General features: G+C 35.5%; 1 protein-coding gene across 15 annotated transcripts in view; it reads left to right on the plus strand.

Moving 5' to 3' along the window:
- Positions 1–26728, plus strand: part of Abi1 (abl interactor 1) — a 103139-nt gene that overhangs the window by 9782 nt on the left and 66629 nt on the right. For all 15 annotated transcript variants that reach the window (XM_021722988.3, XM_021722989.3, XM_021722987.3 and 12 more), the window contains exon 2: positions 26372–26539. In XM_021722988.3, the coding sequence (XP_021578663.1) occupies positions 26372–26539 (168 nt within the window). The remainder of the gene's footprint in view (positions 1–26371; positions 26540–26728) is intronic.

Genomic DNA, 26728 nt, shown 5'->3' on the forward strand with positions numbered 1-26728 from the left:
TTCTGATCCATTTCCCACACTGAACTCCTGTGTAGTGCTGAAGTTTTTTTTCAAAATAGATATCCATCATTTTACTTCCCTGCTTAAAAAATCCTTTAGTGAGGGCTGGGGATGTGGCTCAAGCGGTAGCGCGCTGGCCTGGCATGTGTGCGGTCAGGGTTCGATCCTCAGCACCACATACAAACAAAGATGTTGTGTCTGCCGAGAACTAAAAAAAAAAAAAAAAAAACACCAAAATATATATATATATTAAAAAAATTATAAAAAAAATTAAAAAAATCTTTCAGTGATTCCCCATAAGTGTAGGGCTCTGAATGATGGTTTGAATGATAGTGTCTCATCACAATTCATGTTGTGCTTTAGTCCTTATGGTAGAGATACTGAGAGGTGGGACCTTTTCAGATGTCCTTGTTTTAAGGGTTACCACCTCATTAATGGGATTAAGTGTCCTTATAGAAGAGCTTGAGGGCCTGTTTAACCTTATTGCCCTTCAGTTTCTACAGTATACAATACCAAGGAAGAGACCCTCAGGAGTTGCCAAATGCCCACACCTTGATCTTGAATCTTTTGGTTTCTAGAACTGTGTGAAATAAATTTCTTTTGTTTACAAATTATCCTGTCCGTGGTATTTTTCTATAATAGACTAAGCCATATAAGTCTCTAAGAGACGTGTGTAATATAGTTTTGTCTGAGACCCTATTAATATAACTTTTGTCTTTTTAGTGTGCATTCATCCCACTGGCCTCAACTTGCCAGTTTCAAAGAAATCTCATTCTTTTCTGCCTTCACAAATATTGTTCTTGACTAAAAAACTAAGTCCTCTTGATCTGAATGTTACTTGTTAGGTTTCTCTTGTGGTTCAAATGAAAGGTTACTATATTAATAATTCATGCATTAATTCTTCATTTGATAAAAATCCTTTTCAGAACCTGCTGTGTATCAGATACTATTCTAGGTCCCAGAGATAAAATAGTGAGCAAGGCAAAGTCCTGTCCTTAGGGTTTTTTCATTACAGAGAGGAAGGAACTGGACAGTATTCACCAAAAAATAATGTTTCAGATTGGAAGAAGTTTTGCCTAAAAAAGTAAGTGGATCAAGATGGGAGGTAGAAAATAGGGGTTCGGAAGGAAGATTTCCTTTAGTGAGGTTAGGAAGTAGTAGTCTGTGGATGTAACTTTTTATTTTAATGAACCTTTATTTTATTCATTAATTTATATGTGGTGTTGAGAATTGAACCCAGTGCCTCACACGTGCTAGGCAAGTGCTCTACCACTGAGCCACCACCCAGCCCCTGGATGTAACTTTTGAACTGAGATTTGGAGGGCCGAGAAAACATCTTCCATGTGAAGATCTTAGGAAAAGGAATTGTGAAGGCTCTAAGATGGGGAAAACTTTTTTAAGAATAAAATGACTAGAGAGTAGTTAATGAGAACAAGAAGAGTACATGATAGAGTGGAGAGCTTATCAGGGGCCAGTTCACATATTGTGTGGCCATGGAAGGTTTTGGATTTTGTTTAAGGTGTGATGGGGTTATCATGGAGTACTTGATGGAATACTTGATTTTTTTTTTTTTCCCCCAAAGATCATTCAGGCTATTGAATGAAAAACAGGTTGAAGAGGAAGCAAGAACAGAATCAGTCAGCAGGGAGGATATATGTAGAGGGTATAATAATGAAGAATTAGAAAAAGTGGATTTTTTTTGTTAAATATTTATTTAGTTGTAAATGAACACACAGTATCTTTATTTATTTTTATGTGGTGCTGAGGATTGAACCCAGTGCCTCACACATACGAAGCAAGCACTTTACCACTGAGCTACAGTCAGTCTCAGCCCCAGAAAAAGTGTATTTTTAAAGGCATAGATAATGGGGCTGGGAATGTGGGCTCAAGCAGTAGCGCACTCGCCTGGCATGCGTGCGGCCCGGGTTCGATCCTCAGCACCACATACCAACAAAGATGTTGTGTCCGCCGAGAACTAAAAAAAAATAAATAAATATTAAAAATTCTTTCTCTCTCTCTCTCCTCTCTTTCTTTAAAAAAAAATAAAGGCATAGATGAACAGGGCATGATGGTGGATTGAACGCGGTATGTGAAGGAAAGAGAAGTCAAGGATGACTCTTTGACAGATGTATTATTTCTAATCAGTTACTCAGCAACTTTTAGTTTTGAGATGAGGTCTCACTGTGCTGACCAGGCTGGCCTTAAGCACCTGGTCTCAAGTTTTCCTCTGGGCTCAGCCTTCCGAGTAGCTGGAATTGCAATTACACTACCATACCTGACTCAGCATCCTATTTTACATCCTATTATGTGTTAGATGTGTTTTGTCAATTGGATCTAATCTCTCTCTCAAGGAGTTTTTGTCTGCCTTCCTCATGAATCAAGTAAATCATCAACTATAATAAATTAGGGAAAGTACTTGTTGGCATAAGCGTGTATATCAGGTAAGCCCATATAGCGTGGTGTGTCAAAGAAGTAATGTTGGAATTCTGAAAGGTAAATAAATATGTATTAACCAAGAAAATTTTGGGGGAGGGAAAACAGGGTCCGTTATAAAGAGAAGAGCATGTGAACAGACCCAAAGATGAGTGAAAACAGGGTGATTTTGAACAAATTATAGGCTTGTGTGTATTTAGAGTGAAGAAATGGTGCTAATGGAGATAAGTAGGAACCAGATCAAACTCGAAGCCTTGTTGACTCTGTTAAGGATTTTGGTCATTTTCTTTTTTTTTCCCTGAAGTCGATGAGAAGGCATTCAAAGTTTATAAGCAATGGGATAACATTATCATTTTTCACTCTTGTTCAGAGTGAAGAACAGATTAGGAGGAGGTTTAAGTTACAGATTGGCAAGAGCTCAAGAAGAGATTGGGGAGCTGAATGTAGTGGTGTAGGCCTGTAATCTCATTGAATTAGGAGGCTGGGGCAGGAGAATGGGAAGTTCAAGGACAGTCTCAGCAATTTAGAAGGACCTCATCTCAAGATAAAAAATAAAAAGAACTGGGGATATAGCTTAGTGGCAGAGTACCCTGGGTTCAGAACAAGGGGGAAAAAGAAAGAATAAGGAAAAAAGAAGAAGAGAAGAGATGGGGAAGCTCGTATAGAGGTGATGGTAGCAAGTAGTGGTAGATTATGAAATCCCTATTGCCTGGAATCGTCAAGGTAGGCTGTGACTCCTTGTTTTGTTTTAGTTTTTCCTAGAAAGAGAAGTGTTGGGATGGAGGTGCGGTTCAGTGATAGGGTGCCTTGCCTAGCATGTGTGAGACCTAGAGTTCAGTCTCTTGGACAACCAAACAAACAAATATACACCTCAGAGAATCCTAAGCTGGCTTTACATTTTCTTCTCAGAAATGCTACATGGCACTTGGAATTGTTTAAAAGTAAAGTTACTCAATTCAACAAGCCTTACAAAAAGAAAAGAAAGAAAAGTGTTCAATTCTTTTGGAATTTGTTGAACTGAAGTAAAGGAGGATTCATTCGACAAATAGTTTTCAATGGCCTACTCTGTGGAAGGCTCTGCTAGGTACTGTGATGGGATGGTGTAATGTAGATATTATATATGATATAGTTATGCAGAAATCATTCTATTATGGATTATAAAGCCTAATCTAAGAAAAAGGAAACTCTTCTGTAGTATTTATATTTGAATGAAGGAATATTCTCTATAGAAGAAAAATAAAGAGGTATTTTTTTAAAGGTTTATAATTTTAGTTTTGACATTCAGAATTTTGCTTATGGAAAGAGAAAATGTCAAGCAGCTTTTTAAAAGAAATATCTAGATAATTAATATGTTCCTATAAAAGTTTCAAGTAATACAGTTACATTGAAAACAGATCCTACCAGGTGCGTAGGATCTGCATACTGTTGTAATCTTAGCAGCTCAATAGGCTGAGGCAAGATTGTCATGAGTTCAAAGCAAGCCCAAGCAACTTACTGAGACCCTGTCTCTAAAGAAACTATAAAAAGGACTGGGGATGAGTCTTAAGTGGTTAGGTGCCCCTGGGTTCAATTCTGGGAACCAAAACAAAACAAAACACCCCTGAAATTCTCCTTTCTTCTTCCTTTACTTTATTTATCCTCTCTCCTAACAGGTGCTTATTTTATATCCTTGCGATTTGTGAAGAGAGGATGGGGTGGTTTAGGAAGATCCATCTTGCATTGGGGCATGATAGATGGGGAAGGGAGAGACTGTATGCATTCTGGACCTATATAGGACTGTTACATTTGTCCAAATCTGAAGAATGTTTGTAGAGTTGAGACAGCTATAGTGAAATTTAAAAGGAAGGTAAGAGTCTGTTAACTTTGGTGAAAGATATATGAGTTCTCCACAGACAAACTCAAAGATGGCTTATTTTTCCTGTGTCTGTTCTTTCACCATAAAGCCTACAGAAGGTAATTTGCAGTCACAGAAGTGAATCTTAGAGACCCTTTCTTTTTCAGCCATTAGTACACAGTTGGTTCCTGACACTTTCCAGCTTTTACTCCTCCACAATGGTATTGATTGGCATAACAGTGGGTTGGAAAATAGGAATAAGACTTGACTGCTAGCTGGCTGTGTGGGCAGAAGTAGGGAGAGGGAGGAAGGAGAAGAAAGAGACTCCCGGGTCTCTGGCTGTATACTATTATGACATGAGGTTGAGGTACAAGTTTCTTTTTCAAATATTTTCATTTCTGTCATAACCTATGTATTGGCATTTTCTTACATTTAGACTTTAATTTAATTTAATTTTATTTTTTTTAGTTGTAGGTGGACACAGTATCTTTATTTTATTTATGTGGTGCTGAGGATTGAACCCAGGGCCTTACACATATAAGACGAGTGCTCTACCTCTGGGCTACAGCCCCAGCCCCATTTAGATTTTAACACATTTTTTTTTTTTTACAAATAATTTCAAAATATATAATGTATATGGATTGAAAACTACTGCTCTTTGAAAGGAACTTTTAGATTTTTTTTTTTTTGTACCAGGGATTATATTTAGGGGAACTCAAACCACTGAGCCACATCCCCAGCCCTTTTTTGTATTTTATTTAGAGACAGGGTCTCACTGAATTGCTTAGTGCCTTGCTATTGCTGAGGCTGGCTTTAAGCTTGCGATCCTCCTGTCTCACCCTTCTGAGCTGCTGGGATTACAGGTGTGCACCACTGCTCCTGGCTGAATTTTAGAATTCTAAGGAACTTTTGTGTAGTGTTTGGGGGTGTCTCAGGAAAACTTCTGAAAGAACAGATTTAGCCAAGTCTTGAATTTAAAGGGTTGCTAGGAAAGAGAGGTTGGGATGCATGGGGTTTAGGTATTAGGACCAGCAAGAAAGCAAGGCATTTTTCACAGAGCTGTGAGTAGAGTCAGCTGCAAGAGAAGATGGTGGAAGAGATGAAGTCTCAATCGGAAATGTACCTGACCTGCTATAGAAAATCAGTTCAGTGTTTCCCACATTTAAAAATAGAGAGAAATCATGTTTTAAATTTAACATTAGTAAGATGAAATCGTGTTTTTGCTGTATCCTGACATACTATGTTCCTTTGTTTAGACACATTTGGCATAATCAACAGAAACCATGCAATAAGTGGGTAAATACAGGAGAAATGAGTTATGGATCTGAATAAACCACTTTTTATATGAGCTAATTGTCATAATTTGGGGACTGCTTTGCATTAGTGGATTTGTTGTGTTTATTAATATATCATTGCATATAGAGTCACTTGTATCCAATTGAGTTGTGTGTTTTCTTCTATGTATTCTTACTCTTCAAGGCCCCTCATCCCCCAGCCTAAGAAAAAAGGAGAAGAAAAGCAGTATGGTACCATCTGTAAAAGTTCCATCACTCTTGGGGTTTTGTTTGGTGGGGAAGAGGTACAGTGTACTATAGAACAAACATAAGATACATTTATATCACTGAGAAGAAATGCAATAAATTTTTCCTTTTACAGTCAGAAGTCTTAGGAAAATGTTTGCTTTCTAAAGATGTTTTGATCTCATGGATACTGTGAATCATACAATAATCTTGTTCCTTATTATTTGTGGTTCATAGAGATCAGAGCCAAACTTATGGCTTTACTTTATTAAGTAGTGCTCTTTGGTCTCTGTGGTCTGTGTTAACCTCTCACCTTTGTTTTATTATTTATTTATTTAGTTGTAGTTGGACACAATATCTTTATTTATTTTTATGTGGTGCTGAGGATTGAACCCAGGGCCTTGCACATGCTAGGCAAGCGCTTTACCGCTGAGCCACAATTGCAGTCCATTACCTTTGTTTTATACTATTAGATATCTTGATTTTATTTTTTTCAGTGCTGTGATTGAATCTGGGGCCTTGCACATGCTAGGCAAGTGCTCTACCACTGAGCTATGTCCCTATCCTGGTTATCCTGATTTTTTTATCTGTGTTTTTTTTTTTTCTGTTTTATATTGTTTATACTAGTATTAGCTAATCGTCCTACCCCAGACAAATGAAATCAGGGGAAGAGTTAGATTGGGTCCCAGGCTCTGGAATTGTTTTCCCTCCCTTCTGCCTATCTTTCCTTTTGACAGGGTATTGCCATCTTTTGCCCTGAACGACTAGGCTCAAGCCTAGTCTCTGCCTCCTGAATAGCTGGGACCACAGGTGCATGTAATCATGCCTGCCTAGAATTTTGTTTAGCTGTTGATGGACTTTTATTTTATTCATTTATTTGTGTGTGGTGCTGAGAATCGAACCCAGTGTCTCACACATATGAGGCAAGCACTCTACCACTGAGCCAGAACCCCAGCCTATGCCTGGAATTTTTTGAAAGCTCATCAAGTGGTGCTGATGTCCAGCTGAGTTCCACCCCCCTGGGGTGTGTGTGTGTGTGTGTGTGTGTGTGTGTGTGTGTGTGTGTGTGTGTGTGTGTGTTGTATTTTAGAATATTGTACTGGTAGAACTTAATAGAAAACAAATAACCTGATTTAGAAGTGGGCAAAGGATCTGAATAGACAAAAGGCATAGATACATAAAAATGACTAACAGGATATGAAAAGTTACTCAACATCATTAATCAAGAAAATGCAAATCAAATCTATTACAATATTACCTCACACCCATTAGGATAGCTATTATAAAAAAGTCAAAAGAATATCAAATGGTGGTAAGGATGTGGAAAAAATGAACAAACACCTGTACACTGTGGGTGGGTATGTGTACAATCATTATGAAAAACTGTATTGAATTTCTTAAAGAAGGTAAAATACAACTACTCTGTGACCCAATAATACCTCTTCCGGGCATATACTCAAAGGAAATGAAATCACCATCTAATAAAGGTTTCTGTACTGTTATATTCATTACAGCTTTATTTCAAATAGCCAAAATCTGGAAACAATCTAAGTTTCTATCCATGGATGAATGGGAAAAGAAACAGTGGTATATGCAGTTGAACATTATTCAAACGTAAACAGGAGGATCCTGAAAGATATACATAAGATATACTAAGGTGAACAGAGAAATAAAAATATTGCATGAGCTCACAAATTGTTAGTTAGCTTTCTATCACTAAAAATATCTGAGATAAAGAGAAGAAATGTTAATTTTGGCTCACATTTTAGGAAGTTTCAGTCCATTGTTAGTTGGCCTGTTGCTTTTGTGCCTGTGGCGGCAGCATATTGTGGTGGGAGCTTGTGATGGAAGAAGCCCCTCACCTCATGGTAGTTGTCAGGGAGTGGAGAGGCTGGGGTTCCAGTATCTCCTTCAAGGGCATGCCTCCAGCAACCTAATTTCCTTGTACCAGACTATTGTGGTTTGGATGTGAGGTGTGTCCCCCAAAAGCTCATGTGTGAAGCAGTGCAAGAATAGAGGTAAAATGATTTAGTTATGAGAGCTTTAACTTTAAACAGTCAATGAATTAATCCCTTGAGAGGGATTAATTGAGTGATAACTGAAAGTGGGTAGAGTGTGGCAGGAAGAGGCAGGTCATTGGGAAATGTGCCTTTGGGTTATATATTTGGTGGGCAGAGTTTAATCTCTGCTTTCTGATCATCATCATGTGAGCTGCTTCCTTCTGCCACTCTTCCACCATGATGTTCTGCCTCACCTCAAGCCTCAGGGAATAGAGTTGATTGTGGACTGAGACTTGTGAAATCTTGAGCACCTAATAAACTTTTCCTCCTCTAAAATTAAAATTGTTCCTCTCAAGTCTTTTAGTCACAGCAGTGAAAAATCTGGCTAAAACACAGACCATACCTCTTAAAGGTTCTACCGGCTTCCAAATAGCTCCACAAGCTGAATACCAAACCTTTAATATATGAGCCTTTAGGGGATGCTTATCCAAACCATTAGCACATGTGGAATTAAAAGAAAAGAATCAAATATTCATAGAAAGAGAAAAACAGTGATCATCAAGGGCAGGTGAGTGGGTGGAATTAGGGAAATGTTAAGTCAAAGATTAAAAAGTAGTATCCATGTAAAATGAAAAAGTCCAGAGATCTAATTTATAATACAAGGATTATAGTTAATAAAATAGTACTGTATTTGGGATTCCTGTTAAATGAATCATTTTTAACTGCTTTTGCCACAGAAGCAAGCACACACAAAAAAGTATCTGATATTGTTTCAGTCATTTTGTGTTACAATAACAAAAACCTGAGAACTGGGTATAAAGGAAGGCAGTTAATTTAACTTGGACTTTTAAAAGTGGCTCTATCTGGTTGGCCTCTGATGAGGGCCTTCTGACTCTTGTCATAACACTGTGGATGACTTCACCTAGTGGTAGTACATGCAGGAGAGAACATAGAGAGAAAGCCAAAGAGTGAGGGATGAAAATACTTGTTTTATAGTAGTCTGCTCTTATAGAAACGTATCATCCTGTGAGAGTGAGGACCTTACTCCTGTGATTAAAAAACAAACCCTCCTAAAGATCTAATTACATCTCTTAAAGGTTCCACCAGCTTTCCACATTGCTATATTAAGAGACCATGCTTCCAGCATATGATAAACCTTTGAAGAACAATTCATAGCAGTGATGGCTACTTTGCTTCACTTGAGTAACCATTTTGGGTATTGATGTGTATCTCTTAATGTTGTGTCATATACCTTAAATAAACAATGAGATTTATTTAAGAAATAATATATGTAGTTCATATAAAAATAAACAAAAGCTCACTAGGTGGTGCTGAGGTCCACCTAGTTGAGAATCACTGTTCTAAGCAGGAGTGGGCAGATAGTAAATATTTTAGGCCTTCCATGCCGAATGGTCTGTCACAACTACTCACTCTGTCATTGCATTATGAAAGCCATAGATGGTTGGTAAACTTTTTTCTTTCTTGTGGCAGTGGTGTGGATTGAACTCAGAACCTCAGTGCATGGTAGGCAAGCATACTACCAATGATTCCCCAGCCCTCCAAAAGCTAATACAAAATATTATAGTACAAATGGGTGATACTGTGTTCTAATAAAATTTTTTTGCAAAAACAGAAGAGGAAATATTAGACTTTTTTTTTTTTTAATAGAGCCTGAACTTTAATTCTGTGCTACATCATCGTGTTGGTCAGTGAAGGAGTATAACTGTACTTGAGCTAACGTGAGATGAGTTTGTTTTTAATGCTGTGGTATTAATTGGTATTTAGATTTCTAAGTGATTAAATTATGTTTGTTTGGAATTCAGTATGTGATTATTTATTTATTAAAATTTTTTTTAAGATATTGATGGACTTTTATTCATATGTTTACATGTGGTGCTGAGAATTAAACCCAGTGCCTCACACATGCTAGGCAAGTGCTCTACCACTGAGCCACAGCTCCAGCCCCTGTGATAATTTAATAAAAAGTTTTTCTCTATTTGGTCTCTTTCTTTATTTTGTAATGTACTTGTGTGAATAAAATGTCCCTGTGTTAATGTCTCAGAGTTTTGGGAATAACCGTATTTTAGTAAATGCAGTTGGTTACAGTAAAGATTTGTTAATTGATTTTTTTTTTTTAATTGTTGGTCGTTCTGATTTTTTTTTTTTAATGGTACTGAAGATTTGAGGATTTAACCTAGGAGTTGCTTTACCATTGAGCTACATCTTTAGCTTTTTTGTAGTTTTTATTTTGAGGCAGGGTCTTGCCAAGTTGCTGAGAGCCTCAGCCTCCCAAGTCTCTGGGATTACAAGAATGTGCTACCATGCCAGGCTGGTTCTTATATATATATATATATTTTGTTTTTACTAAGAGGAAAGTTTATTGCATTGAGCTCATTCATTAAAATTATAAAAAGTCAACAAATAAATTACTTAATGTCTCATCTCAAAGTCCTAGAAAAAGAACAAATCAACACCCAAAACAGTATAAACAAGAAATAATTAAAATCAGAGCTGAAATCAATAAAATTGAAACAAAGGAAGCAACTGAAAAAATTGACCAAACCAAAGGTTGGTTCTTTGAAAAAATAAATAAAATAGATAAACCTTAGCCATGCTAACAAAGAGAAAAAGAGAGAAAAATTCAAATTACTAAAATATGTGATGAAAAAGGAAATATCACAATGACACATCTGAAATACAGAAGATAATTAGAAAGTATTTTGAAAATTTATACTCCAGTAAAATAGAAAATATCAAAGATATTGACAAATTTGTAGTGACATATGACCTACCCAAACTGAATGAGGAGGTCATACATGATTTAAACAGATCAATTTTAAGTAATGAAATAGAAAATACCATCAAAAGCCAACCAATTAAGAAAGCCCAGGACCTAACAGATTCTCAGCCGAGTTCTACGAGACCTTCAAAGAAAAATTAAAGCCAAGAAGTATTCTCAAAGTATTGCATGAAATAGAAAAGGAAGGAACCCTTCCAAACTCACTCTATGAGCACCATCACAACTTGGGCTCATTATACATTATTACTTATGATTCCTATTTACAAGCTCTAAAGGATTATAAATATGTAATGCAAAAATATTAAGTCACATGTAAGTTGTTACCTATTATAAGTTATGAATTAGTGAGGATTAATGAAAAGGCTTTTTGTTTAGTCCTTAAGCCTATGATACAATTTCCATAATAGTATTTCCTTTCATCCTCTAAAGATCTCCATTTATGTTAACATTGTTTCCTTTGAACTTGGAATTTCTCTATGCAGAAGGTCAACTGAGAGTGCTGATGATTTGCACCATTGTCCATAGTGTAACAGTCTCCTACCCAGTAGGTAAGAACTGTGGATTGTTCCATGTTACCATTGGTGCCTCCCTGTGATGGCATCCAGCACATGACCATAAGTAGTATTGATACTGAACAGGGTACCGTTCCATTTGACTGAGCCCATGTGGTAACTTGTAATACCTAGACACCTGAGTGACTTGCAATATCTAGAGACTAATTGGAAGAGTAGGCAGAAAGCTTTGGGATTATTTTATTATTTATTTTTTTAAAGAGAGTGAAAGAGAGAGAAGTTTTTTTTTTTTTAATATTTATTTTTCAGTTTTCGGCGGACACAACTTGTTTGTATGTGATGCTGAGGATCGAACCTGGGCCGCACGCATGCCAGGCCAGCGTGCTACCACTTGAGTCACATCCCCAGCCCGGCTTTGGGATTATTTAAATGTTGATTGTCCCAAGTTCTTTAGTTTCTTGTTCCTTTGTGTCTTTGGTGAAAAGAAATAAGAAAAGGAAGCTTTGATGCACTTTAGAGTATGATACATCAAGCAGCTTGTGGCTCAGACATTGTTCCATGGATATGCTGGATCTGATCTTGAAACCTTGACATTTCAGCTTGATGGATCAACCTGAGCTTTTTGGCTTCTTCCTGCAGATGATGTTCCTGCTCCAACTGTTGCTGTGCCAAACAGTTTGCTCTTTCTATCTCTATAGTCTTATTTGCTGCTGATGGAGTCTCTCCTTCTCTTTCATCATTTGCTGCATGTCTACGAATCACCTCCACACTTTCTGCTTCAGCCTTGGCAGCCTCTGTTATTGCACATGCCTCTTTCATCTCGTTTTCCTTGGCTGTGAGAGCCAGGACTGTCTGTAGAACAGAGTTACTCAGACTCTTTGGACTTTAAATTCTTTTGCAGAGCTTCCTCAGCTTGTGTTCCTTTCCTGGGCTGCTGATGGAACTTTGTCTTCAGCTTCTCAGTCTTCTGAAGGTAGACATCATGGCCTCTTGGTTTAGAATAAAGCCCTTGCTTCACTGTTTCTTTCAGAGGACCAGAAATATCCTGAAGAAAGCTGAGCAATCTGAAGAGGCTTCTTCATTCTGTTTACAAATGTCTTTCTGCTTTGCATCTAGTAGGGTCTGTAATTCCTTCTGGAAACTTTGGTCCTCATCCTGGAACCAGTTCTTTGTGAGGATTTCTATGGCCTCTCTTTCACTGGCCCTGTGCATTTCCAGCAGCTCCTGGAGGGTCTCTGTGGGCAGCTGCACCTTCTGGCCCATCAGCTGGTCATAGTGGGCAAGTGCCTTTTATACTGCAGCTGAATTTTCTCTCTGGGCCAGGGCCAGGACTGCATTCTCCTTGCAGGGCAGATCCCCACTGTTGATACCATTGACATAGGTCAGCCCCAGGTTCTCTAGACCTTATCTACATAAAATCCGGAGCAGAGATCTTTTAGAATGGGCAGAAAAGCTGCTTTAAGGAGGACTTGGTAAGGGTCAGTACCAATAGTTTTTCTTTAGTTTAGCTGTGATGAGTTCTGATTGGTTCTTCTAATTTTTATAGAACAGATCAAGAGATTAGGATAAAAGTAGCTAGATAGTTTCATGAATTTTTGTCTTGATTTGGAAAATGATTAATGAATCACTAGGTTAGAGGTAGCCAAGACTGATTCTTTGAAACTGTATTGTAAATTGGTTTAAGTGAGGAAATAGGCAGAATCAATGGTCGGACCAAATACTTATTATTTTTTAGAGCTTCATTGTTAACACATATTAGTTGGGTTCATCCCAGCAAATACATACATGCATAGAAATAGATTTGTTCGTGATCATCCTTTTCCCTATTTTCCTCCCTCCCACTCTCAAATTCTCTTTCCTCTACTTGACTTCCTTTTGTTCATCTATTAATTTATATTTGATTGGTTCTTTATATTATCCTATCCTTCCCTCCCTGTTTTGTTTGTTTTACTCTAGTTTCTGCATGTGAGAGAAAACATTTGACCTTTCAGTTTCTGAGTTTGGCTGATTTCACATAGCAGGATTCATTTCCATTTCCATTTGGGGTTCGTTTGTCCTTTTTCTAAATCCTTGAGGTAGAACATAAGTTTATTTATTTGGGATCTCTAATTTTACTCTTGAGCTGCTGCCGTACTATCCTAGAAATTTTGATATTTTTTTTTCTGTTCTCATTCGTTTCTAAGAATTTCTTGATTTCTAGTCCCATTTATTCTTTGATTTATTCTTTGAGACAGAATTAGGGGGAGCTAGTATTGTGGCTCAGTGGTAGATTGCTCACCTAGCCTGGGTGAGGCACTGGATTCAATCCTCAGGACCATATAAAAATAAGTAAATAAATAAAAATAAAGGCATTGTGTCCACCTACAACTAAAAAAATAAAAATAAAAAAAGAGTATTGTTCAATCTCCGTGAGTTTTCTGTTTTTCTTGCTGTTGATTTCTAGCTCATGCTGTTATGATCTGATGGAATTATATCACTTTTGTGGTATTTGTTTAAGATTTGCTTTGTGGCTTATAATATGATCTATTTTGGAACAATATCCATGCCCAGTTAAGAAGAAGTTAAATTCAGCTGTTTTGGGGTGGAATATTCTGTAGATGTCTATTAGGTCCATTTAATTTACAGTGTTGTTTAGGTTGGAGATATCTTTTTTGTAAATATTTTTTTATTGATTTTTTTAAAAAAATCAATGACAGTGGAATGCATTACAATTCTTATTACACATATACAGCACAACTTTTCATATCTCTGGTTGTAAAAAAAGTATGTTGACACCAATTCGTGTCTTCATACATGTACTTTGGATAATGATGTCCATCACATTCCACCATCCTTGCTAATCCCGTGCCCCCTCTCTTGCCCTCCCACCCCTCCACCCCATCTAGAATTCATCTATTCCTTCCATGTTTCCCCTCCCTACCCAACTGAGTCAGCCTCCTTACATCAGAGAAAACAGGTTGGAGATATCTTTGATTTTATGTTTTGATGACTTGTCTGTTGGTGATAAGGGTGTATTAAAACCTCACAGTATTATTGTGTTGGTGTCTATGTGGTATTTAATGTCATAGAGTATTTTTCCCATGTAATTTGGTGCTTTGACTTTTGGAACATAAATATTTACTATTGTTCTATCTTCTTGTTGAAGTGTTCCTTAGGATGTAGTGGCCTTTTTTGTTTTCCTCTTCTGATTAATTTTTGCTTAAAATCTGCGTTGGCATATAAAAAATCTGCTTTTCTTGAACCACATACATGGAATTTTGTTTGCTATCCTTTTACCTTCAGCCTGTGAGTCTTTGCCTGTGAGTCTCTTATAAACAGCATATAGTTCAGTCTTGTTTTTTGATCTGCTAATCTGTATTTTTTAATTAGGGAGTAGAGATTAACATTCAGTGTTAATATATGTATGTGATTGTGGTTTGTTACCATTTGTGTGTGTGTGTGTGTGTGTGTGTGTGTATGGTTTTGCTATATTTTATTCTGTCTTAATTCTCATTTAGGGGATTATTCTGCTGAACTTCTTATGTTTTTGAGCTTTCAGAATTGTTTTTTAGTTTCTTTATGTGAAGTTTATCTTGGAGTATTCTTTGTATTGCTGACTTGGTGCTTATGAATTCTTTTAGCTTATTCTTTATTTAGAAAGGTTTTTTTTTTTTTTTTTGTGGTGCTGGGGGTTGAACCCAGGGCTTAACCTAGGCAAGCACTCTACCAACTGAGCTATATCCCCAGACCCTTGGAAAGTTTTTATTTCCTTCTCTAATTTGATACTGAGCTTTGCTGGGTATAGTAACCTTCACTGGTAGGTTTTTTTTTTTTTTTTTTGGGCTTAGAATATCTCATTCCAGGATGTCCTTGATTTTAGGGTCTGAGCTAAGAAAAAAAAAAAGAAATGAGCCTTATTGGTTTGCCTTTAAGTATGACCTGGTATTTCTCTTTTGTGTCTTTTAGGATTATTTCCTTATTTTCTATGTTAGGCATTTTGATTATGATATATTTTTGTGAGCTGCTTATTTGACTAGGTCTTGTTTGCAGTCTATAACCTTCCTGTATGTGGATGTCTATCTTATTTTTGAAATGGGAGACATTTAACTCATTGAAAATGTTCTTTGTGCTTTAGTTTGTATCTTCATGTTCTCTTCCATCCCAGTGTTTCTCAAGTTTGGTTTTTTTAAAGTTACCCCAGAGTTCTTGTATATTCTGGTCATGTTGTATAATTTTTTTTCCTTTATTGCCTTCTGTGTACTCAAGATCATATAGCCTGTCTTCAGTCCCTCTTTAAGGGTTAAGATTCTATTTTCCATACAATCTAATCTGTTAGTGATGCCTTCAGTTGAGTTTTTAATTTGATTGATTGTGTCTTTCATTTTTAGGAAGTCTGCTTGGTTTCATTTCATTGTTTCCATTTTTCTCTATTAAAGTGGTCTTTAACATCTTCTGTAATTGCTCATTTATAATCTTTCTGATTGTAACCTTAGTTTTTGTACCAAGGATTGAACCCAGTGGTGCTTAATCACTGAGCCACATTCCCAGCAAACCCCCCCTTCCTTTTTTACTGGGGATTGAATTTGGGTGCATTGGACCACTGAACCACATCCCCAGCCCTATTTTGTATCTTTTTAAATTTATATACAGGGTTTCATTGAGTTGCGTAGCTTTTGCTGAGGCTGGCTTTGAACTCAAAATCCTTCTGCTGTAGCCTCCCGAGTTTTAAGGGTCTTGCTAATAAGTTCCTTAAGGCCTTGCTAAATTGATGATTTTGGCTTTGAACTTACTGCCTCATCTTCCTGAGTTGCTGGGATTACTGGTGTGCACCATGGTGGTGTGACCATGTTAACTAATACCCTATCTAATATTTTGTAAAAAGATATCTTAAGTAATTTTCTAGCAAAGTACCATTAATTTTGGTTTGGATCAAAGGTGTCAATTTAGTATTTTAGTGAGGATGATTTAGAACAATGTTAAATGTTTGTTTCTTCTACTCTCCTGTATAGAACACCAATTGTTTCATGGATCAAAGACATTTTCAGAGGCTGGGGTGGTGGCTCAGTGGTAGAGTGCTCGCCTAGCATGTGCAAGGCCCTGGGTTCGATCCTTAGCACCACAAATAAATAAATAAAATAAAGCTACAAAAAATATAGAACAACAAGAATTAAGAAGAAAAAAAAAAGACATTTTCAGCAATCCTGAGCAAGTCAACTTCCTCATTCTCCTCCCTTTACCCTTCTGGTGAATTGAAATTCATGTGGTACATAAACTAGTTAATGATTTGGAGTGGCTTATCTTAAAGGCAGTATTTTACTGGTTCACTCTGCTACATTTGAATTACACTTCATTCACTCTTAGAATTACAGATCCTAGAGGCATTGTGGTCTTTGGAAACAGTCTTTCACTTTAAACTTTCCATATTTTCTTTATTCTCATTATTAAGCTAAGTGGAATATTTAAAATAAAGATATCTTTCTTATGCCTGGCACAGAGTACTTCTGCAACAGAATCCCTACTTCCATTTTTGTATCCTCTTTTCACTTACCCAGTCCAGTTTACAAAAGTGTAGCTGAAGTAAATGTTTCTAAAGCTTAAAACTAGTCCTGTCTTTTCTTCCTGAATTTGTTTCAGTGTTTCCTTATTAACTTCAGGATGAAGTCCAAATTTCTTATGCTTTCAAGAGCAGGATTTCTCTAGCCTTGCTTTGTATTTCCCATGAACCTGCTTACTACTTAGACTCACTCATCTCCATTCTGATGTTCATTTTCATCTCCAAGCATGTTCATTCATTCTGGTAGGAACCATGTCTTCTAATTCTTGCCCTTGCCTTTCTTTGCCTCCAAGCTAATTCTGCTGTTCTTCTAGAACATTAGCTGAGGCAAAGTTTCATACTCAAATGCATAATAAGATTTGTGTAAAGATATTTGGACTATGATTCAGACCTGCATTCTAGTTCTAGCTCCTTCATTTATTAGTTAGGGAATCTTAGGAAAAAATTAGTTTTCTCAGTGCTGTATTTAGTGCCTTCATTTGTGAAACCAAGATAAGTTTGGTTTATGAGAATGCTTGGAAAACCAAATAATACATAGCTGTTAAAAGTTTATCAAGTGTGTACTTTTTTCTTTTTTTCTTCTTTCTGTAGTATTGGAGGTTGGCCCAGGGGTGCTCTACCTCTGAGCTATGTCCCTGTCTTTCTTTAATTTTTGAGACAGGGTCTCGCTAAGTTTCCCAGCTTGTGATCCTTTACTCTCAGCCTTCAGAGTAGCTGAGATTATAGACCTGCACCATTGTGCCTAGCAATTTTGGATATTTGTAAGATGGCAACATTTCCTGTTTGAAGAGAAGGATTATGCTATGGATGTCTTTCCCCCTCCTATTCATGAGTTGAAGCCCTGACTCCTTATGTGACTTTATAGAAGATAAGGCCTTTAAGGAGGTAATTAAGATTGAATGAGGACATAAGTGTGGAGTCCTAGACCTGGTATCTTTATAAAAGAGGAATAGACACCAGAGATTGATCTCTTTTGCTATGTGAAGATACATTGAGAAGTTGGCTGATTGCAAGCCAGGGAGAGATCCCTTACCAGAAACAGAACACTGATGGAACCTTGATTGTGGACTTGGGGCCCAGCCTCCAGAACTGTGAGAAAAAATATTGTTATTTCAACCACCCAGTCTTGTTAATGGTCATCAGAGCTTAGTAATGCATATTAAAATATAATTTGCCTTATGGAAACAGCAAACTAAAATGATTTCTTAGGTAATTAAGATTGTGTGTCACTTAGCTATAAATTTAGCATAGTATTTTAGAAGATAGCTTCAATAATTTGGAAACTATTACTAATTACTAAATTACCCTAAGAGATCTTTTGCCTGTGTGACTAGGGGTATAACTATCAATTGTTACTTTCAAGTTCAGCCAGGATCTTTTTCTGAAAGTTAATCTCCTCTCATCCCCATCTTTATAAAAGTCAAATCATTTAGGATGCATTGACTGTAAGCAGTAAAATACAATTAGGCTTAAACAGCAAGGAACATTTATAATTTCTTTTTTTTTTTAAGAGAGAGTGAGAGAGGAGAGAGAGAGATAGAGAGAATTTTTAATATTTATTTTTTAGTTCTCAGCGGACACAACATCTTTGTTGGTATGTGGTGCTGAGGATCGAACCCGGGCAGCACGCATGCCAGGTGAGCGCGCTACCGCTTGAGCCACATCCCCAGCCCTATAATTTCTTAATAAAAGAAAAATCCAAAGTGGAATTGTTTCTGGATTGGTTAATTTTTCATGTTAGTGTCAAAGGAGTCAAGTTCTTTACATTTGCCTCCTTAGCCTTGGTGGGGTGGTAGTAAAGTATATTATTTGCCTTATTAGTCTTTTGGTGTCTATAAGATGGTTACAGTAAAAATGTTACATGTAATTGTTGAACATTTGGAAATGCCACAAAAAGAAAAAGATTGTAATAACACAAGGGGCTGATGCTGTGGCTCTGTGGTAGGGCGCTTGCCTGGCACATGTGAGGCACTGGTATTCAAACCTTGGCACCACATAAAAATGAAATAAGATATTGTGTCTACCTACAACTAATAAATATCTCAATAAACAAAAAAACCCCACAAGTTACTTGAAATTGAAATGAACATGCCAATGTATCTGCTTTTGTTATTTAGTGTATTAGTTTGTATAGATACTAATCATACCAAACAAAAGATTATACTGTGTACAAAAATACCTGTTTTGGAGTTCTTTTTCTGTTGAAGAGAGATCAAGAAAGTTCCCCATGTAATCAAAAATTCTTAGTAAAAATAAAATTTTTCCGATTCTTGAAGTAATAATTATTGTGAATAATTGGATGCAGAAAAATATAATGAACAATAAAATTACCATTTCTTATCACCCAGAAATAACTGCTAACCAATAAGTATTTCCTTTTAGACTTTTTGTTTGTATGCATATATACGTATTTTTTAAAAAATCAAGTACATAGTGGTTTTTTGTGTGTATACTCCTGGATATTGAACCCAAAGGCATTCTGTCACTAAGCGCCATCCCCGGTCCTTCCTTTTTTTTGGACAAAGGATCTTGCTAAATTGTTGGGTCTGTACTTGAACTTGAGATTCTCTTGCCTCAGCCTCTCAAATCACTGGCATGTGACATTTAGAGGCTTGTGCCACTGCACTCAGCAAGTACATAATAATTTTATAGACTGCTTTTATTATTAAAATCTATACACTTTATTTGGTTCATACTCTTGTTAATTTGATTTTTCACTTAATGTCACACCTGTGGCTCATGAAGAGTTCCAGTTGACCGAGGAAGAAAAAATTTAGGCATGGCTTAGACATTTATAGCATCATAGTCATTCTCAGGGGTGACTAAAGGACAATGGTGAAGGGAAATTCTCCCAGTCAGTGAAGATTTCATTAGTTCACTCTAGTTATTTATTTTATCTATAAGAGAAAAGGTTAAAGATGTGGGTCTACTGTGATTCATGACTTGGTAGGAGTATGGATAGAATTATAGGGATTAAATATGTGGAAATATATTCTGAATGGGTGCAGAGTAATATTCAGTTTTTTCCTTTAGTGAATGTCTCCTCACAAGAGGAGCATCTTGATGATCAGTTAGACAAAATGGTATCTCTGGATTTCAGCTATTTCTCAGCCACTTCTCTCTTTGCATAGTGAGTTTATAAAAAAAGATGTGATGATTATGGGTATGGAGGTTTTGCATGTGCTTACTAGCAATATGGGATTCCACTCACCAAGTTTGACCTACTTACTGTGCTACAACAAGGAAGATGTATCAACTCAGTATTCAAACTGGGAAGCAGAACCACTGTAACTTATGGAATAAAGAGTTTATTAGGGGCTAGGATTGTAGCTCAGTGGTAGAGTCCTTTAAATAAATAAAGGTATTGTGTTCATCTACAACTAAAAATATGTATTGTGTTTTAAAAAAGAATTTATTATAGTATTTTAACCTTACGATTATAAGAATAGTTGGGGAAGCAATAAAAGTCCAGTAAGGATGATCTCTATAATTTTTATTGTCTGCATGGTATTCTTTTTTTTTTTTTTTTTTAAGAGAGAGAGAGAGAGAGAGAGAGAGAGAATTTTAATATTTATTTTTTAGTTATCGGTGGATACAACATCTTTGTTTTGTATGTGGTGCTGAGGATCGAGTCCGGGCCACATGCATGCCAGGCGAGTGTGCTATGGCTTGAGCCACATCCCCAGCCCCTCTGCATGGTATTCTAATATATGCATTTTAAAAATCCTGGTTATTAGCCATTTAGATTGGTTCTAGTTTTTTTTTTTTGTTGTTGTTGTTATAAACAAAAGTGGTTTGAACATACTTTGGTCTTTATTTCTTTTGGGATAAATTCTTAGAAGTGGAAAACCAATGCATATTTAAAAAATGTGTGAAACATATTGTTTTCTTGCACTCCCCAGTATTATGTGAATGTATTTGCCCAAGATATATTATTGGTTATCATGGCTCTTGCAGTTTAATTCCTTTTCAGAAGAAATAAAATGGTGCAAGATAATTAGTTAACATGTAAGGAGTAAATGAAAGGAAAGCAAGTCTCTTGTACTAATTATGAGATACATTTGGTCACTAATACTTAAATATGTATTAAACTATGTGTTTAAATGTAGTTGTTCTTTCTAGAACTGGATTTTTCTGGATTGTGCCTTAAGCCTGTTTTTGAAATATAAGTCTGTATGATACAGGATGATAGACAAATTAGTTTGGGGAAAGTGTTATTTGACTTAGGCTGTAGTTCTGGAAAAACTTAAAATTTCAGAGCCAAGTTTATCTACTTATTGGAAATGCCCTGAGGATATAAACTAACTGTGAAGGTTTTAAAACTATACCTACATTATAGTTGAGTTTGAAATTTTATATAATAAATGTACTAGCAGTTAATTATTTTTTGTTAGTTTCCAAAACAGAAAAGAGTGTGCCTCAACTCCCATTCCTGTCCATCAGACACAGCAGGCAACAGAGACTTCCTTTAGATGCTGCTGTGAATGAAAGAGCTGCTAGGCAGTTAGTTGGCTGTTGCTTAAGTGGGAGGGGATGGCAATGTGTTGTGTTAAAGTTTACAACATAAGGTTTCAACATGAATTGTATGCAAAAAATTTATTGTTTTGGTTGAATATTTGCCATTACCTGATAGGATTTCTTTTTATTTTCATTTTATTAGAATGAGAATTCTGTTGGAGAAAATTTAGATTCTTTCAGTGGTACTTGAGCATTTGAATTTATGTATACTGTAACCCCTATGATTTGTGCTGAACAGGTTTGTTGTCAGTAGTGTCCCAGCACTTGGCCTGTATATTCTTCTGATCCTTCCCCACAAAATTGACCAGGAATTTTTCCTGGGAGGTTTTTCAGGTCTGAAACCAATCAAGGCCTTATATTGGTCTTTAGCAAAGTAGATGTTTTTCTGTAATTTATAGTGTTTAAAAGTCTTCCTCTTGCAGATACTAATACTCGAAATTTTAATTTTTCTTATTTGTATTAATATACTTTTAAAAAAGTCTGTTAGGCCAAGAAGTGTGTTTCTTATATACTGTATTTCATCAATTCTAAGAATTTCCTTCTCTTTACTTAATAGCTCTGAAATTGGGATGTATTTTATAATTAATGATAGCCATAAATAAGCTTTTTGGTGAGGCAGTAGTTATGAAATAGTTGCCATGCTTTGTGTTTGTGCAAATTTGCTTGTTTAATTGGTGGCTCAGCTGGATTTTTGGAACCTCTACCAATAAACATTTAAAGACCATTTGAAGAAAAATAGAGTTCTAGTTTTTGTCTTAGATTTTTATTTTTGTTTTTGTTTTGCTTTGTTTTACATCTTCTGGCAAATTCAAGAAAGTACAAGCATCAGAATGTGCAGAATTGGTGTTGGCAGCTTGGCAGAGAATAATAAAAATAAGTGTTGGGCTGGGGTTGTGGCTCAGAGGTAGAGTGCTCACCTAGCATGCGTGAAGCACTGGGTTTGATCCTTAGCACCACATACAAATAAAATAAAGGTAGTGTGTCCACTTATAACTAAAAAATAAATGTTAAAAAAATACTGTCATTTTAAAAGCTGTATCACCTGTAGTGGGAGTTTATAGTATTACTGTATTCTGGCCACTATGTTTAATCTGAACCTAACCATTAGGAAACATCAGATAAATCCTGCAAGACACCTGGCTATATTTCTAAAATAATTTCTGTGTTTTGAAAGGAGGGGTGGGACAGGTGGGTTTGAGGATGTTCTATATTTAAGGAGATGAAATAGGCAGATTATTAACAGCAGTGAACAATATTTGGCTCTTGGATCATACAGAATTAAATAAAACAGATATAGTCTTTTGGAATTTGGAGAAACTGGAGTGTAGGTTTGGAATCGATGATAAAATATGACAGACATGACATTTTTAGAAAAAATAGTAAGTTAAAGACGTGGAAACAAGATGGCAGAAACTTTTTTTTTCTTTTAAATTTTAAATATATACTGTTTTATTACCTAAGCAGATCATTTAGATAGTTTGTGGTTAGGACAGAAATTATTGTTTCCAAAGAAAGCAAAATATATTCTGGTACCCTAGGTAAACGTTTAAGGAAGGATTCAAAGTAAGAATGAAAGAGAAGATTTTAAGTTATACTGTTACTCCAAAATGTTATTATGCAGGCCAGTACTATAGTATATGTGTCTATATATAAAGATTTTGTTTTTTTACATATGACATCTTTTAGTACAATAGGACTCTAACTTAGAAATGATATTCTTAAAGTTATCTAGTAGTTATGCTTGAAACTTAAATTATGCAGCTAAAAAACAGTGGTAACATGTTGAAAGAAAATGGTTAGTTTTGTTAAACTTATAAATCAGTAAGTATTTTTAATAAATTGACAGTTCTTATATTTCAAAAAGTAAGATTTAAGATAAGAGCTAGAACAAAATGACTATTGGTATTTTCTGTAATATAAAAAAAATATCTGTATTAAAGTGGAGTTTAAAAGGAATTCTGGGTTCATTAAAAATCAAAAAACTAAAATTTTAATGGCTTTTAGATATAAACCTTTACAAACATTATAAAACCAAGTAAAATGTGAATTCATAAAACTAGGATGTTTACTGAAGTTAAAGGACAGCATATAGGGTTATCATTTATACTAGGAGATATTTATAATTAATTGTATATATTTCCTTCTCAAGTCCTACATCTTGAAATATTGCTATCTCTTGTTTGGTAATTTAGAGGCAGTTGTACTTGAACTTATTTTTAACTGTGCCCAAACCATTGATTATTTAGTTAAAAATCAAATGAGAGCTAGTGGGTTTACACCTGTAATCCTACTGGTTTGGAAGGCTTAGGCAGGAGGATTGAGAGTTCAAAGCCAATCTCAGCAAAAGTGAAGTGCTAAACAATTCACTGAGACCATTTCTCTAAATAAAATATACAATAGGGCTGGGGATATGGCTCAGTGGTCAAGTGCTCCTGAGTTCAATGACTAGCAACGTTCCCTACCCCACCCCCCCCGCCTCCACTCCCCAAAATCATCTAATGAAAAATTTGGTTAAAAGAGGAACTAAAATGAGTGTAGGCACTTGCTGGTTACCATCATAAATCATGATGTCATTGAAAATTACTTTTTGAAAAAGATGCTAGGGAAGAATATTATGTGGGGAAAGGTTTATGGTATATTGTTAAATGAAAAAAGCAAGATATATAATTATGGTATATTTTTTACATGCATGCATACATACATGTAGTGGAATGACTTGAAGAAAATTTTAGCTGATATATTTGAGTGATAGGACCATGATAAATATTTCCATTTTCATTTGTTTTTTTTCTCTTATTTCTATTATATCAACAATTAATGCATTCAAAATCAGAAATAAGAAAAAATTGAAAAGTATATAGCATTTGTTTTCATTTAAATTTTGTTACTTTCTCTCTCCCCACCTTTTTTTTTTTTTTTACTGTGTTGGGGATCAAACCCAGGGACTCATGCATGTCAGGCAAACACCCCAACACTGAGCCTCATCCCTCTCCCTAAATTGACTTTTAGGGATAGTCATGACAAGGATGTTCTCTTTTTCTTTGAGGGATCAGGCATTTACATATAATAAAGAGAAGGAGGAAGGTTTTTAAAGATTTTTCCTTTAATAATAGGTGAAGGATGAGAAAGTGAGAAGAAAGGCAATTAAATGTGTAGGTGAGAGAGAGAGAGAGAGAGATTGATTATAGCTAGTAATTTCTATTTCAGGTAGTGAAAAAGAAGAGATTACTTTGCCCGTGTGTCACCTTCTGCGGTGAGAAAATGACTTAGAAAAGTAAATTTTACTTTAGAAGATGCTCTACTCCAGCTCAGATTTTCATTTAGTAACTTAATTCTCACAGAGGAAAAAGAAGAGAGTAAGTTTATATGTATGAGATGAGATGTTCAGAAAGTTAATTATCTAAGGTATTTCAGGTTTAGCTTTGGTTACTTGTTTATTTTTTTTAAGGTTAACTATTTAAAACAACTAACTTTTCTTTTAAAGATGATTTTTAAAATTATTATTTTATTTATTTTTATTTTTATATGATAACAGAATGCGTTACAATTCATATTACATATATAGAGCACAACTTTTCATATCTCTGGTTGTATATACATAGTATATTTACACCAATTAGTGTCTTTATACCAGTACTTTGGATAATAATGATCATCACATTCCACCATCATTAATTACCCTATGCCCCCTCCCTCTCCCTCCAATCCCTCTGCCCTATCTACAGTTTGTCTATTCCTCCCATGCTCCTTCTTCCTATCCCACTATGAATCAGCTTCCTTACATTAAAAAAAAAAAAAACAACATTCGGCATTTGTTTTTTTGGGATTGGCTAACTTCATTTAGCATTATCTTTTCTAACTCCATCCGTTTATCTGCAAATACCATGATTTTATTCTCTTTTATTGCTGAGTAATATTCCATTGTGTATATATGTCACATTTTTCTTATCCATTCATCTATTGAAGGGCATCTAGGTTGGTTCCACAATTAAGCTGTTGTGAATTGTACTGCTATGAACATTGATATGCCTGGTGCTGGGGATTGAACCCCGGGCCTTGTACATGCGAGCAACTGAGCTATATCCCCAGCCCTTGTCTCCTATGTTATAATCAGTTTTGTGTGACCTTTGGAAGATACTAACGTTTGGTATTTATGTAGTGAAAATATCTAGGGGAGGAAGACCAGTTCTTGGATACTAAACTTACAAAATCAAAATAAGTTGGCAATGGTAATTTGTGTGTAGATTTAACTTTCAAATCATAGTTCTTAGAGGAAATTAACTGTGACTAGAACTGTATCTCCCAATAAGTTAATTTCAGTCTACATGTGGCTATTTAGCAGTTAAAGTATGGCAAGACTGAGAAAATAAATTTTAAAATTTTATCTAATTTTAATTACTTCAAATTTAAAAATAGAGGCATTGTAAATCTTGGTTTCTGCTAAACACAACTTTATTGTTTTGATACAAACATTTTACTTTATTGCTGTGGAACATGCATGGGAGGTTTTTATGATCAGGCCTTGATGTGACATCATTTCCACTGACATTTCATTAGTGCTACTTATTTACATGATCATATAGTAAAGGAAGTGGAGAAATAAAATGTAACTTTATGCCTGAGAGGAAAGGAACAACAGACTTTAGTTTAAAGCAGGCATTGTTTTCTGAGAGAAAATGATGTATATAACCTGTACACTGAAAAGTAAAAAATAGGCAGATGAAACTCTATAATAGTGAAAATAACCAAGACTTACTTCCATATTCTCAAAAAGAGCATCTGTGGAAAACCTTTATTCTGTGTTTTAATGGTAAAAGACAATGTGTTTCCTCTGTTGGGAGCAGCTACTTTTATTCAATATTATATTAAAGTCCCCAGTCAATGTAGTAGAGCAATAAAAAGAAACTGAAGATATATAGATTGAGAATAATAAATAAAATTGTTTTTATTTAAAGACAGCATGATCGTACAGAATATCCTAAGGAATCACAAAAAAAGTGACAAAAGCTAGAAAGTGAATTTAGATTACAAGGTCAGTATTTAAAAAAATTAGTTTTCTGTCATTCAGCTTAATTCAGTATCCTGAGACTATAATAATATTGGTGCAGTAATTTTTTGATTGAATTAGGCTTTTAAAAATTAAAATTTTGTCTTTCTATAGAATAAATGCATAATGAATATTAATCTAAGTAAATATTGATTGTTTTTGTTCTTGTTTCAGGCTACAGACAAGAGAAAAGCTTTAGAAGAGACCAAAGCATATACAACTCAATCTCTAGCTAGTGTTGCTTATCAAATAAATGCATTGGCCAACAATGTACTCCAATTATTGGACATCCAGGCCTCTCAGCTTCGGAGAATGGAGTCTTCCATCAATCATATCTCACAGGTAACAGTTTGTAAACACATTTATATTTACATTTCATCAAATGACAACTTATATCTAAGAAGTACCACTGTACATTGCTTAATGACAGTTATGTATTACAAGAAATCTGTCAGTAGGTGATTTATTCTGTGAACATTGTAGAGTATACCTTTATACACCTAGGTGGTCTGAATCAATCGGTTGACGTAG

The sequence above is a fragment of the Ictidomys tridecemlineatus genome, chromosome 10 (assembly GCF_052094955.1).
Source record: "Ictidomys tridecemlineatus isolate mIctTri1 chromosome 10, mIctTri1.hap1, whole genome shotgun sequence".
NCBI classification, from domain to species: domain Eukaryota; kingdom Metazoa; phylum Chordata; class Mammalia; order Rodentia; family Sciuridae; genus Ictidomys; species Ictidomys tridecemlineatus.